This window comes from Abramis brama (assembly GCF_963993115.1).
Source record: "Abramis brama genome assembly, chromosome: 3".
Classification (NCBI taxonomy): Eukaryota; Metazoa; Chordata; class Actinopteri; order Cypriniformes; family Leuciscidae; genus Abramis; species Abramis brama.
In genome coordinates, this window is record NC_139965.1 from 9,513,512 (window position 1) to 9,529,439 (window position 15,928).

A 15,928-nucleotide genomic window follows, 5' to 3' on the forward strand; every position below is an offset into this window, starting at 1 on the left:
CATTGCATAGTGATTATAAAATGTAGATCTGAGGAAAGATAATGTGTCCCTTTCCCAACAAAACATTTTAGTTAATGGTAAAAGTATTTTTATAATAATGAAGTTACTGCTTAAATATGTATTGCCCAATAAAATATGCGATAGTTGCACATTCTATTCTAAATAAAATCTAACAATAAAGATATTTAGTCAAAATTTAAAACAATACTAACTGGCCCTCATTTGTTTATTAAGAAATCACACACAGGGTTTTGTTAACTTGTTAAAATAATTTGTTTATTTTCATCCTAAAAGTTAAACATGACAGGGTGGACAACAAAATGACAGGGTGGAACTTGGCATGACAGGGTGGACAAATGCTTTAATGGGTGAACTAGAATGGGGGAACATTTTAAAAACAACAGGACCTTCAAGAAACCCTTAACCAATATAGAAGAAGGAGGGGCCTGGCTCAGGCTGATTTTCAGGAGTTGCAAATGTCCACCCTGTCATGAACCATGTCCACCCTGTCATGTGACAGGGTGGACATTTTTTGGCTAAAGTTAGTATTTAATGAGCACATGGTGTACAGCAGTTAGCAAAGTGATTCACTGTTGAAGCTGACTGTGCACTGTTTAAAATATATATTTAGAATTTCTGAAAAGTTTTTATATTAATTAATATTTCACAATGACAGGGTGGACATGTTAAGCTTGACAACAGGCAACTACAAACACAATATGATGCAAATTAGGAAATATAAGTGTAGATACTTATTGTGTGCATTGCAGATGTTTTAAGCTCCACTGAAGAAAGACCAAATGGGGGAGGGGATATCACTGAGTACATCAGTTGGTTTCTTAAAGGGGCGTTTACCCCATAATGACAGGGTGGACAGCAATTTCAGGGACACATGCAAACTGCTTAATATTATTATGAAAATAAAATATAAATAATCAAAATGACTTGTTTTATTAAATAACTTGCTGAGGACAATAAGTACATTAAAAAAGTATTTGAATTTTATGTAATTTAACCACTTTTTACACTCACTGAAGTTAGCTGAGCAGCGTGTGGGACATGCCAAAATCACATACATCCAATCAAAGAAAATGGTATAAAATCAGAAAAACACATTTCAAGAGATGTATCATTGTACTTTTATGTGTGTAAGTGTTTGGCCATTTATAATAAAACCTCAGAATTACATTATTTTGCATTATGTTCATGATGACTGAGCGATTCTGATGAGTACACCAAAGGCACTTTATAGTGATATTGACCCACTCGCTGTTTCTCATTCATCTTTAATATTATGCATTTTATGTACTGATTCCATTTATATTTAGACTTTTCCTTCCAAAATGTTAGCTTGTAGCGGCAAGAAAACAGATTTGTTGTCTACAATACGTAACATCCGTGAATGTCACTCACAAACATTACTAGGCAACCAGAAGTGAGAACGCCCACTAACGACCTCACCGCCAGCCACTGGCGACATGCAGCGATAAAGTCGCTTGTAGTGTGAACGGGGCTTTATGCAGCTTTGCCGATTTCTTCGCTGTTTTCTCGCTTTTTGCTCGCGGGTTTCTCTATAGAGCTCCCCCTACAGCTTCGGAATAAATATTTGACAACACTGTCGTCAAAACTCGTCGAACTCCATTGGCCAGCAGCGCGGACGAGACATCTAGCCTTTATTATATGATATCTATGGGCCCGTCGGCCCAAAGTTGCAAGGGTGGTTTTTCGTCTCACAGGCGCTCGGGGGGTGTGAGAAGACCATTCAACCCGAAAACCGTCATATAACCATTCCAATGACTCCGAAGCTGTTCGGTTAAAGGGGGGGTGAAATGCTATTTCATGCATACTGAGTTTTTTACACTGTTAAAGAGTTGGATTCCCATGCTAAACATGGACAAAGTTTCAAAAATTAAATTGTACGTTTGAAGGAGTATTTCTGTGCCAAAAATGCTCCTTCCGGTTTGTCACAAGTTTCGGAAGGTTTTTTTCGAGTATGGGTCTCTGTGACGTCAGATGGGGTGGAATTTCCTTCTATGGGTCCTAAGGGCACTTCTCCCGGAATAGCGCGGGCGCGCGCGCACTCGTGGACCAGAGAGAGAAGAAAGCGAAAGCAGTACCTCATCAAACCGCTCTGCTCGGCTTTAGGGAAGTCAATGTCACCAAAGAAGTGGGTTTTTGGTTGCCAGGGCAAGACAACCCTGCACAGATTGCACAGTTGTGCAAGATTGTTTGTTCCCTGCATTTCGACGATGATTGTTTTATAAACAAAGCCCAGTTTGACGCCGGATTTGCAGATCGTCTATGCTTAAGGATGGAGCAGTGCCGAAAAAGGTTCACGGTCGGTCGTGCGTTGGAAATGCTGGCGGTGAGTAAAACTGCTTCAAATGTCTGAGTGTTCTTAGCTATTGGCGCGTCAGCACAGCTTTAGCTTCGCTCACACGGCCCGCCTCCAGCCGCTCGTTTTTTTCCGGAAAGACTCGGTACAGCCTATCTTTCTTTTATAAATATAATAAAACTAAAGACTTTTTGGAGATTTGAAGGATGTACCTACTCTATAGGTACTCAAGATTAACATGAGATTGACTGAAAATGAGTGTTTCACCCCCCCTTTAAGATAAAAAAGTTACTTAGTTCACCTTTAAGTGCATGTGTCTTTAAATGATAATGAACCTTGCTCACCCCGCCCCTCTGTTCTGTGCGGACACCGTTTGAAATGACACAATAACCATAACGCGTTGTTCATTATAAACGTGGGATTATGAATTATATTGAGAATGTCGTACATAGAAAACATGTCGTAGTGTAAACCTTAGCCGCATTCATCGTGAAGCGTGCTGCAAGCGATTTGCAAAGATTAATATAAAGATTAATATAAAGCTTAATAAAACGTTACTCTCACTTCTTCTTCTAGAGGTGCAGCAGGAACACGAATAGTTGGTACAGATCCTTTTTTCTGGAGCAGCTTCTTGGCAAAACCAGCTTTATACTGACCCTCGTTTGTAAAGCAGTCTGGGGTGTGAAATGATTCACGCAAACATGAAAGCATTGACGTTGATCGTGGGGAATATTCCCTTCGAAAACAAAACTCAGCCACTGCGTCTTCAGCAGTTTCGGATTTAGGAATATCAAAATGATTCTGTGTTCGTTATTGCACCCAAGAACAGAACACCACAATCGCTTAGACGCCATCAGACAGTGCTCCAGTATCAACATTGCGGACTATGATTGACAGCTCGCTCACGAGCGAGGGCGGGACTGTGTTGAAACGCTGCTGTCAATCAACAATCGTGGGAGGGTTGTCCGACCGTGTGACATCACATGGTCGAACGGCTTGATTTGAGACAGGGGAAAACATATAAGGAGATTTAAAAAAAAAAAAAAAAAAAACACTGGATGGATTTTTATCATTTTATGATGGTTGTGTACAGGCACTGCCAACACACATTTCAGTACAATCAACTTGTAAAAGTGCATGACCACTTTAACAATATTTTAAAGCTATTTTTTTTAAAATCATTTTTGAGTGCCCTTGTCTTAAAATGACTGAAAGCAGTCTGTTTTCAGCCAAAAATAAATGGGATTTAAAAAAATACTATTTACTCACCCTCATGTTGATCGAAATGTGTGTTGAGTCATCATCTGACTCGTGCTCTTCCAAGTCTGGTCATATGATAATGTCTGAGTTTTTTTTAAACATCCATGTTCGACCAGCCATTATTCACAGAAAATCTTCCTCTTTGCCACGGCTCTTGTTTGCACACATTCAGATGTGGTTCCTCATATAGTTCTGGTTTGTACTGTGTTTTTTTTATGAGCACAACAGATATCATTTACAGTTATTGTATTGCAAACACGTTCTCCAAAACATCTTTTGTGTTCCACAGGTTTGGACCGACATGAGGGTGAGTAAATCGTGCCAATTGTTTTAAATTGTTGTAAAAAAAAATTAGCATGTTGTTTGAAGACTGATGCGATGTATAAAGGTCAAGATCAAAGAGTCAGTAGGCGTTGGGTGTCAGTAACATTTAAGTTGTGAATAACGTGGGTGATGAAGAGGAAGTGTCTCAACTGGGTTTTTTTTTTTAGGCCTGTTTTTTATGCAAGACAAACGCACATGTTAGTGTCATGGCTGATTTCAAAACGCTGCCATTACGCATGAAGGGATGATCTCGGTTTTCTTCACTAAAAAAGTCCACCAAAACTCCCATGGCTTTATCTTAACGCTCCTTGTTATGTGTCGTTATCACAAGTTATTAAGTGGGAGGAAACACGTGTTGCGTTGCACACTTCCGCATTTCCTCTGTGTTGTATTGTCGAATGACTCTGAAGGTCTCAGTCGACTGTGCTCTGGATTAGGACTCGCTCTCTCAGGGCCGGTGGGAAGGAAGGCCAACAGCGTCAATGTAAATCAACAGGTTTGACATCGGCAAGCCAACGAGCAATGAGTCCATGGAGAATCCTGCTAATCTGTGTCATGTGTATTCATCAAGGTGTGTTCACTGGATTTCACTTTCATATTGTTGTATTGTGTAGAGTTTGTTGAGTTGATGTTACATAGTTTGGTCCTTTGGGCAAGATTGTTGAAGATTTTTTTGTTTAGAAATTGTTCTTTCAGTGAGAAATAAAGTCAGTCTGAATTCTGCTTCATTGGAAACAGGGTGTTTCCCTTTTCCGTGAAGCAACAAAAAAATGTTCTTCTCACATCGTGTGTTCACATTGATGGACTTATCTGTGTTCGTTTCTGCAGTGTGCGGTAGAGAGGAATCCATTACTGGTTACTGCGACCAATCAGTCGTCTTGAAATCTGGTGCAGACACATCATGGAACCTCACCAAAGTTCAGTGGTCCATTTATAAGAACACAACATACATTGCGGGTCTAAAGGATGGCGAGGTGACTTTATACAGCTTTTGGACACATCAGGGTCGAGTTCAGCTCGACAACAGAACTGGAGATTTAACAATACAAAATCTGACTATGAAGGACAGCATGATATACACTGTGTCCCTGGTCACCTCCAGTGATGTCCGGGAAAAAAATCAAGTTCATCTCTCAGTCCGAGGTAAGAGAGATGTTTTATATCTAACAATCTACTAACACTCTTACAAATAATGGGTTCCAAAAAGTGATGCCATAGAAGCACAAGACAAGAATTGATTCCGCAAAGAATCTTTCAGTTCATATCCCTTGTGTGGTGTTCATATTTTTGTTACTCAGTCAGTGTTCGTGGGTCTGGTGGACCTGCTGCATTTTTGGTTTTTTAATTCAACATAATTAAACAATTTATGTTAAAATACTCAACAGATGTTTACTTCATCCCAATTACAAGCAATATAAACAGCATATATGGTTAATAGTTTCCCTTTACCTTTGTTAGATCACATTTAAGAATTGCAAACTTGTGTGGGAACGGCAGGGGTAGAAACAAAACTCACTTTTGCACTCACACTCTCTCACACTTACACACAATCTCTCTCACACATGCATGCACACACTCACGCATGCACACACACACACACACACACACACACACACACACACACACACACACACACACACACACACACACACACACACACACACACACACGGATATGTGGTTTACATGGACTCTCTATAGGCGTAATGGTTTTTCTAATGTACAAACTGTATAATCTATCCCCCTACACTAACCCTACCCCTAAACCTACCAATTACAGACAACTTTTGGCATTTTTTGAATTTCAAAAAACACCATTAGCATGTTTTTTTTTTAAGCCGTTTGGTTTATGAGGACACAGATGTCGTCATAAACCATGTTTACGTTGTAATACTTATGTCATTATACACATTTGTGTCCTCATAAACCATATAAAAGAACACACACACACACACACACACACACACACACAATAACAGCAAGCCCTGACAGGAGGAGTACAGAGTAAAGGTACACAAGACCTAAAAAACATCCTGTGTGTAATATAAATGCGTAGGGGGGTGTACAGTGTGTGGTCATTGAAAATGTGTTCTGATATATATTCTTCACAGAAAATGAGCCAAGGCCAATGAGTCTGAGTTTAAAAAATAATTAATCGTATAATTTTTCTTTTGATAAAAAATTAAAACGGGTCCTACAGGCCCGAACACCATACAAGATACAAGGGTTCAAATAACTATTTATTCGTAGCACATTTTAACAATCTAAAGAGTCTTTTTCCACTATAAAGAACCTTTTTGGCATTGGAAAGTAAAGGATGGTAAACGTTCGTCATGGAACCATAGATACCAATGAAGAACCTTTATTTTTAAGAGTGATAATGACTTTCAGCCAGATTGAATAATTGATATGATGTTTGACCCCGACTGCAGATCCACTCAAGGAACCAACAATCCAGAAAATGTTTGACTCCCTCAAAGACGGCCAATGCCACTTGGCCCTTAATTGCAATGTGCCTCACCCAAATGTGAATCTGTCCTGGACTCCTGACGGCGAGTTCAGCGGATCGTATATTTCTGGAGACGCCGTCAACTCTTCGTTGGTTCTTTTCACGTCATTCAGTGGCACCAGAAACGTGACGTTCAACTGCACCGCATCCAATGGTCAACAGACAGAGACCAAACAAATCACAGTGGGATGTTCAGGTGGGTCTCTTTAACAGAGGAAACACTGTGAGGGTTTTTTTACATTTATTTAAGAAGCTGCATACTGCGTATGTTTAGTATCAGGGCTTCAAAACGCGAGCACATACGCCAATTTGACCCCCACATTGATTTATAGATGATATCACAGAAGGGGTGCTGCAGAGTGAAAAAGTATATTAACCGAAGTATACTTTGGTTTTTACATGCAGGCAAGGGTATGCGTACAGTGTGCTTGAGGTAAATGTCATTTAGATTTGCCAAAAGTACCAACTTCGGTACCAATTTGGTACTGAAATTTAAAAAATGTGACCATTTTGTTATCATGCCATTTTGATCGCTGTTGTACAGATTCTTAAACCCCTCTGATTGGCCATTGTGTTGACGCGCTCAGCGTAAATGACTACAATGGTTGGCTACAATGATCAACGTTTCAAAAACACGAGGTCTTTGCCGCTCTTTATCGAGCACTTACATTGATACATACTGGAGGGATCCGCTGATAGATGCTGATAGATGCCATTGTTGAACATTGTAGACATTCACAAGCATATATGTTGAGTGTGTCAACACAACGGCCAATCAGAGACATAAATGTTGACCTTGTGAAAACAAGGGCCAATCAGAGACATATGTTGAGCTTGTGAACACAATGGCCAATCAGTGACATACATGTTGAGCGCATCAACACAAGGGCCAATGAGATACATATATGTTGTGCGTGTCAACACAATGGCCAATTAGAGACATATATGTTGTGTGTGTCAACACAATGGCCAATCAGAGATATTCATGTTGAGGATGTCAACACAATGGCCAATCAGAGATATACATGTTGTGCGTGTGAACACAATGGCCAATCAGAGACATACATGTTGAGCGTGTCAACACAATGGCCAATCAGAGACATACATGTTGAGCGTGTCAACACAATGGCCAATCAGAGACGTATATGTTGAGCATGTCAACACAATGGCCAATCAGAGACATACATGTTGAGCGTGTGAACACAATGGCCAATCAGAGGTGTTTAAGAATCCGTTCAAAAGCTCAAAATGCTAAAGGGAAATGGTGGTATCGTCACATTTTCTAAAATTTCAGTACCGACTTGGTACCGAAATCTGTATTTTTTGACAACTCTAATAAAGCTTTGATAGCAACGTGGCAACACTGGCCCGGGCCATTATTTTACAGTCAACAAAAGAAACAGGAAGAGACAGAAGACTGAAAAACAGCCGCCATGTTGTCAAGCACTTGTGTGAGAGGGCTAATGTCTCCATGAAAGGAAAATGTCAATTGTTTTTTTTTTATGGAATATTGTTATTAATGATTTATCTCACAGATCCAGACCTGTTATTTGGCTAAAACAATTTTAGATTGCTTAAGTCATCTGCTACAGCAAGAAGATGATTTATCAAAACTCAAACGGTAAATAATATGCTGTATATTTTCTAGATCATGAATAGTAGAGGTTTTTTTTTAAGGACAAGGGAGTCCAAGTTAACAGAGCTAATATTTCTGTTTTAGCAGCAAACGCTAGGTCTACCCAGAGCCATTGGGTCTACCCTTATGTGAAGCATAGCTACTAGCCTAATCTTTCCTACCAGCTCAAAAACAGTGTTGTAATAAGGCCTACCATACATACACGCATACAAAAAGTGAATAACTGAACCCCGGGTTTTTGTTTTCTAAAGACTTGCCATTCACGACTCTTGCGTTGCGCTCCGCCATTTTGAAAAGGTCAAAGGTTATCTCATCTCGGCAACTCCTGCCCAGTGGAAAATACCACATGAGGGGGTGTTCATGTGCATTTTCCACGTCGGCTTTTGGTATTTACCATAATTACCATAGCACGTGAAGGCTCCAATATATCCGAGTGAAGCGACAAATGGGAAGGAAGGGGAACTTATTTTGCTTCAACATTACGAGGCACACAAATAATTAAAATGATGTGCACGAATCATTTAGAATAAATGATTACATAAAAAATTACATAAAAGTATTAGTATTGCAGTATTACATAAAAAAAATGTAAAAAAAAAAGAATAGTCAATATTGATTTCATGCTGACTTTAACACACATGCAGTGAGGGAGTAAATACACTTCAATGCACTGAAGAATCATAAGAAAGGGGCTCAGAAGACATTGTTCCTGACAGAAGCAGTTTAACTGCCTGTAACTTCACAGCACTGATGCTTCAACAGGGCAGAGCCAGTGAATAGGAAGTCTACATAGATGCAAATGAAGAGTTATTTTGTTCTTTTCTTTCTAGAGGAGAAGAGGTGTGAAGTCTGCATCACTTGCAGTCTGTGCGGTTCATGTGGCCTGTCTGTGTTTTGGGCTATTGTGCTTACATTCATGTTTACTTTGGCTGTTTCATGTGCATTTACACACAGAGGTAACAAACATATCTTATAATCAAACTTTACAATACAACAGTTGCATGACTGATATTGTCGTATTTTAACTATAATTTGTCTTTCCTAGAAAGAATTAAAGATGCCTTGCCTAAAACCCTCCAGGATTTCTTCCAGAATATACGGTAATATACCACAGAGATCATAGATGTAAAGGACTCAGCGGTTTACAGCAGTACTTATCCTAGGTGTTTATTTTTTGAAGTGGTTCCAGTCCTGACTCCAATGGAGGTGAAGAAAAAAAACGGGACACGAAGGACAAAAACACTTATTTGCCATAAGATTCAGCTGAACAGTGACCAGCATGCATGCTTATTCGAGGAAAGGAGCTGATTTGACAATGAGTTCCACAAGAAAATAGTTTCACATGTTGGGAGCATCATGAGGCAGAAGCTTCGGTTTAAAGCAAATGATGAACTGTAAAGTTGTGACTGTGGGTTTGATCTCTGGATTCTGTGCGTGAAATGCACTTGTGTGAATGATGATTCATGACTAACACACAACCTTTTTACCAACAATTATGATGAAACTATTAAAAAATGGATGTCTTCAAAATCCATTTAGCTCAAATATCTGAAGGTTTCTGCAAGTTCAGTTAAAATGGATGTAACTCTTCTGGTACTAATTTCCTATCAAACTTTACTTGACTACAACCATGGCAGCTTTTTTATATAATAAACAGAAACATTTCACGAGGAAACAAAACAAAAAATTATATGTAAATTGGTAACCAGGACTGTAATAATGAATTGTAGCAGTGAATGTAAGCCAAAGTTACTGTCCTGTTTTGTGTACAGGGACCTTTATTTTGAAGTATATTTTCTGTTTCTGTTTTCCCCAGTGTTCACTGCCTGTGTTTAGTTCCTGTTTTACTTTGTTTCCATAGTTTCCTTAGTAAGATCATTACCCACACCTGTTCTTTGTTAGCCTGTTATCCTCTGTATTAATGCCAGTGTTTCCCTTGTTCAGTGTCTGGTGTTTTCCTGGATGTTATGAGTGTGTAGTTTTCAGTTCTGCTTTGCCCGGTGTCTGGATTTATTCTGTTTTTTGCCTACGTCTCCCTTAGCCTGGGTTTTGTTTGCTAATAAAAGCTTTTGATATAGTTGGATGCTACTCTGTCTTTCTGAAACACCCGCATTACATAAGTGTTTCATATGTATAATGTTTTAGCGGTTCCCACACTATTGTCGTCTAAATGAACAGCCCCTTACACTGTAAAAGGTTATTGTTGGTTTAACATAAAAAAGTAAGTTACCTGGTTGCCTTAAAACTTTGAGTTAGTTGAAATTAAAAATTTGAGTTAAACCAATCTCCTTCATTGTATTAATTAACATACACTCAAAATATTATGTTATCTGAACCACATTAATTATCTAAGTTGATTTGACAAAATATAAAAAGTTGTGATAACAAATCATGAAAATATTTTTTTACAGTGTAGTTTGAATTAATTGAGTTTTAATAATTTTTATTTTGAAATTGTATGAATTAAACATCACTAGAAACAACTGAAATAGTCCATTAAACATGAACATATTATGCAATAATTTGAGATGTATCATTATATAGAATTCTTTTGGCATAAAGTGTTCAGTAAAATTCTGTGAAGGATGCTAGGGTTCTATATAGAGTGCAACAGACAAGTTCCGAAAGTAAAAACTCAATTTTGGGATAAAATTTAGATCGGAATAAACTGCTGCTCCAATGTATATGTAATGAGTGATTATAATCAAGGTATTAATCTTTTTCCTTCTAAATATCAAATGAGTTGAATGACTTCTCTGGAGATTTTACTTTGTTATAGAAGTTACCAGTGTGATTACTGACATGTTATTTTCATGTATTCTTGAATGTCTGTATTTGATATCTGAATGCAGTAGCTCGCTTATTTTATTCCGGCTTCCAGAAATGAAATGTGGACCCCATACACAAAACAAATATATTTGAAATATATTTTCAGGATATATTTTGAAATATATGCAAATATTTGAAATTGGCCCAATAAATATATTTCATACTTATATTTCATATATTTTTGTTATATTTCAGAATATATTGCAATGTATTTTTTTCTGTATGGGTCCCCAAAAGTGTAAAAAATATATATGGCATACATTCCAAATACATTGCAATATATTCTGAAATATAACAAAAATATATGAAATATAAGTATGAAATATATTTATTGGGCCAATTTCAAATATTTGCATATATTTCAAAATATATCCTGAAAATATATTTCAAATATATTTGTTTTGTGTATGGGATTGGTTTGTGTTTGAGAAAGTTCTTCAACGTGTTAAAACATATAGGGGTCATTGAAGCCAATAGTTTAAGGGACTATTTCTTTGTTAAAGCCTTACTTTCCAGTTAGACTAAAGTGTAGCTCTCCTTTAGAGAAAGAACGCGTTATCTTGATGTTTTGAGAATACTCTCCTGTTTATACCCATACACAAAAGAAATGTATTTGAAATATATTTTCAGAATATATTTTTGGAATATATGCAAATATTTGAAATTGGCCCAATAAATATATTTTAGTTAAATATATGTTAATATTGTAATTTAAACAGTCAACATTTTCACAAACAAACAGCACATTTTCAATTTATTTTTTAGATAGACCACTTCAGCCGTGGATGTGGGAGAGCAGTGCTCTACTTCACCCACCCACTTTTTTCCTACTGGTCGGGGATCAAACCGGCAACCCTTCGTTTACAAGCCAAAGCCCTAACCAGTAGGCCACGGCTGCCCCTTTACTGACTTTATTGGCCTAAAATTAATTTTTTATGTAGAAAACAACACACAAAATGCAGAGTTTTTTTCCCCTATTTTTACAGAATTGAATACAGTTATTTAATAGTGCGTGTATGCAGTGTTAGACACTGAGTTCTATCTATTGTTTAAGTGCACTTCACTGTTGGAGTGTCACTGTTATACTTGCATCATAAATATTGTGCATATTTTCAATATTTAAATGACTTCAGCAAAGATGTCAATAAAACAACAATGAATCTAATAATTGCACTTAGTGTTAGGTACATGCCACCTAATATGGCCTAATAGTCCTAGGAAAGCAACTATCTGTCATTTTACATTGCAGTCATTTAAATGTAAGTACAGTATTTATTATAGCTGTGTGTCATAATACAGTAGTGAAATATGGTAGCCTACTGTTGTGTATAGGGGAAAAGGTAGAGGAATTACTATGATCAAAATACATTTTCGACCCTTCTTTAGCAAGCTAAACATTTTATGACCATATATTTTGTCATATATTTTACATTACATGTTATAAATGTAAATATATTTCACACTTAACATCATATATTTTGGTTATATTTCAGAATATATTTAAAAATGATAAATATAAGTGGACAACGTCAATGTATTTGGAATATATGCCACATATATTTTTGACACTATAAAATATGTTTACATATATTTCTTTTGTGTATGGGTAGTTAGAGCCTGGCCAAATCCAAACTTGGAAAGCTGTGTGTCGATAACTAACTTCAGGGTCCGAGTGTCAGCTGCATAATCGATGGAGATATGCTTCAGTCTATCTGTATATGTGTGGAAAATTGCTATGTTTATCTATTTCTTAGCCAATCAGAAACTGCAGCCTGAACCAAGGATGTAGTCCAGACCTTGGTGAAGGGTATAACTGGTGTGTGGGTGTGTTTGTGGGTGTGTGTGTTCATTGTAACTGTAAGCGAGACGGCCTACAAACTCCTATGTGAGTCTTGAAGCTGACTTCTGCTGATGAAACTGCAAATATGTCACACAGCTATATGTCACAAGAGTCACTGGAACCAACAGTTTAAAGGGATAGTTCACCCAAAAATGAAAATTCTGTCATCATTTACTCACCCTCAAGTTTTTCCAAACCTGTATGACCAAACAGATCTCGGTCCCCATTGACTACCATAGTATATATATTTTTTCCTACTATGGAAGTCAATGGGGACCGAGATCTGTTTGATTACAAACATTCTTCCAAATATCTTCCTTTGTGTTCAGCAGAACAAAGAAACTCATACAGGTTTGGAAAAACTTGAGGGTGAGTAAACGATGATAGATTTTTCATTTTTGGGTGAACTATCCCTTTAAGTGACCATTTCTTAGTTAAAGGTCCCGTTCTACGTGATCCCATGTTTCAAACTTTAGTTAGTGTGTAATGTTGTTGTTAGAGTATAAATAATATCTGTAAAATTATAAAGCTCAAAGTTCAATGCTAAGCGAGATATTTTATTTAACAGAAGTTGACTACATAAAACGGCTCGATTGGACTACACCCCTCTACTACCTGCATTAGTGACATCACCAGAACCGTGTTTAGACTAACCTCCGCCCACAGGAATGCTCCCTCAACTCTACTGGCTACTTGCGCACTTCTTATAACTTAGGCTACTGTGTTTACTCAGCTCTTACAGTGATTTTCTGAAGTAAAACTGACGCTTCATCTTTTGTGTGATGTACAATAAACTTTATTAAACTCATCAGTACATGTTTGATCATCATTCGGACCTGGTCCGAAACAGCAGACTTGTAGGCTGTTAATAAATAATGGATACATACAAGCAGATGACAAATACATTATAATAACCGTAATTAAACTACTAAACCATACCTGTTTCATCTCTATACAGCACTCTGACTCTGTAAGCATTATTGTCTGACTCGAAATGAACGCCGTTACTGAGAGTTTCTGATATTATCATCATTCCGTGAGATGAATTTGTCCTGACAGACTGAGCGCGAGCTCATGAAGCTCCGCCCCCTGGGTCGTCCAGCAGCAGCTCATTTGCATTTAAAGGGCACACACTGAAACAGCTCGTTTTTCTGAGCCCCAAAAAATGTCAATTTAAACATGCTGTAAAAAATGATCTGTTGGGTATTTTGAGCTCAAACTTCACATACACACTCTGGGGACATCAGAGACTTATTTTACATCTTGTGAAAAGGGGCATATAACGGGACCTTTAAAGCATTTACTTTACTGTTATATATTAAAGTGTCATCTCACTGAGAGAAATAACATGTTATCTTAATGTTTTGGGAAGAGTCTCCTGTTGATAGTTTCTTCAAGGTTGGATTTGGTCGGGCTCTGTGTGTGTGTGTTAGTTTTCTTGGTAACAGGTTAAGGAACAAGTGGCATTATTGGAGATTGACTGACTTGTTTTCTTCGACATGTTGGCGCCTACACACACAGTCTTGTGACCTCGGAGGATCACTGTTTAGTCAGGGTCCTGGCGGCAGCCGTACACACACTATGGAGATGAGCTACTGCCAATCAGCCCATGTGTGGAAATATACTATGTTTATCTAGTTCTTAGCCAATCAGAATCATTCAACCTGAAGTAATGACGCAACTTAGACCTCAGTGGAGGGTATAACTGCTGTGATCTTTGTAAATGAAAAACAGAGCGGCCTATGAACTCCTTGTGCGTCTTGAAGCCGACTTCTGCCTGATGAAACCACAAACTATCTTCAGTAAAAATGTTCTTCAATTGACTGCACTTCTGACTCCGGGTCTTCATTCATCATATCTGGTTCTGGGTCTCTAACTAAATTCCCCAACAGGATCTTTCCTTCACTAAAGCCGTTAAGTACACAGTCGTTGTATTTTTTGCTTGAAATATGTTTTTTAATGATATGATCATGGCTTATAACGCTTGAACAAAGACTTTTTTGAAAGACTTCCGGAACCAACGCCGCTGAAAAAGTAAGTAATGCACTCTACCCCACTGAACCTTAGGACCGTAAGCGCGAGTTTGTGCGTGTCACAGTGTATAGGCTACGTGTCAGTGTCACAGTATTCTCAGAACTGACACGTCAGTTTTAGGGCATTGTGACAATGGGAAGTGGTCAAGTGTAACCAGAAATGGACACACTACCTTTATCTCAGCAGATCTGCAGATGAGTCAGTACTTCAGAAATAAGCCTCCTAAAAATGACATTCCACTGAAACATTTGCACACTCGATCAAACTTCCCAGTGACATCATTTCAGAAGTATTTCAATGCTTAATTTACATCGTTCTTCTCTTAGGCTCATGGTCGCTTTACGGAAAGAGCGAAATAAATGCACAACTTATAGCCTACGTAAGAGCTGGCTATAGTAAAACACGAGTTAGAGCAGAAGACACGACTAGTGAACATACATTTCTGTTGTCAGACAATGGAAGACTATTAACTTTCAAGCTGCTGATCTGGGTAACACTTTAGTTTAGGCTCCAGTTCTCACAATTAACTAGTTTATTAGGATATTGGCTGTTTTTTAGTACTTATAAAGCACATATTAATGTCTTATTCTGCATGACCATATTCTAAATCCCTTAATCCATACCTAAACTTAACAACTATCTTACTAAACAGTAATAAGCCGTTATGATGAGTTTATTGAGGCAAAAGTGGTAGTTAATAGTGAGAATTGGACCCTAAACTAAAGTGTGACCCATCCCTGGCTTATAATCGAGACCTTGCTCTCGTGGGCGTTACTGGCGAGTCTCAGAAACAAGATATGGCTCTATTGAAGTTGAGCATTGGAGTGATGTGTCAAAGGTGAGATCGCTTCTGGCTGAGGAAGTAAGAGACAGGAGACGAGCTGTGAAAGAGAAGTAAAGGTGCTGATGGAAAGAGAAATTAAGGGACCCATTATGTCTGTAAATGTCTGTTAACATAAGAAGGGGAAGTGAGTGCTGACCGATAGCAAAGGCTAGATACTCCTACATTTAAACCTAAAGGTTCTCTATAGTGCATTAGCGCCCGTCCACTTTTTCAGCGGCGTTGGTTACATAACTATTTTTTCCATTTATTTCTCCCATAGGGATTTCAAGAAAAGTCTTTGTTAAAGCATTTTAAGCCACGAGTCAAGCCAGTCAGCAA

The 15,928-nt window shown here is 38.0% G+C and overlaps 1 protein-coding gene across 3 annotated transcripts; it reads left to right on the top strand.

The window, feature by feature from the left end:
* The first annotated feature begins 3,884 nt into the window (after positions 1 to 3,884).
* On the top strand, positions 3,885 to 10,140 carry LOC311079002 (uncharacterized protein). 3 transcript variants are annotated; one of them, XM_084108111.1, is made up of 7 exons: positions 3,885 to 3,902; positions 4,357 to 4,490; positions 4,748 to 5,062; positions 6,351 to 6,623; positions 8,894 to 9,019; positions 9,113 to 9,163; positions 9,244 to 10,140. In XM_084108111.1, exons 2-7 carry the CDS (start codon positions 4,442 to 4,444, stop codon positions 9,369 to 9,371), a joined length of 942 nt encoding a protein of 313 aa, XP_083964237.1. In that variant the 5' UTR covers positions 3,885 to 3,902; positions 4,357 to 4,441; the 3' UTR covers positions 9,372 to 10,140. The 3 variants fall into 3 exon arrangements, with proteins under 3 accessions (XP_083964237.1, XP_083964236.1, XP_083964238.1); XM_084108110.1 differs by lacking the exon at positions 3,885 to 3,902 and having other exon boundaries at positions 4,300 to 4,490; XM_084108112.1 differs by lacking the exon at positions 3,885 to 3,902 and having other exon boundaries at positions 4,302 to 4,490; positions 9,109 to 9,163.
* Positions 10,141 to 15,928: the final 5,788 nt, after the last annotated feature.

Excerpts from the sequence above, each read along its gene's own strand:
- LOC311079002 (XM_084108111.1), top strand. The coding sequence starts at position 4,442 with ATGAGTCCATGGAGAATCCTGCTAATCTGTGTCATGTGTATTCATCAA. Across the intron at positions 5,063-6,350 it reads AGTTCATCTCTCAGTCCGAG|ATCCACTCAAGGAACCAACA; the intron begins GTAAGAGAGATG and ends CCCCGACTGCAG. Across the intron at positions 6,624-8,893 it reads AATCACAGTGGGATGTTCAG|AGGAGAAGAGGTGTGAAGTC; the intron begins GTGGGTCTCTTT and ends TTTTCTTTCTAG.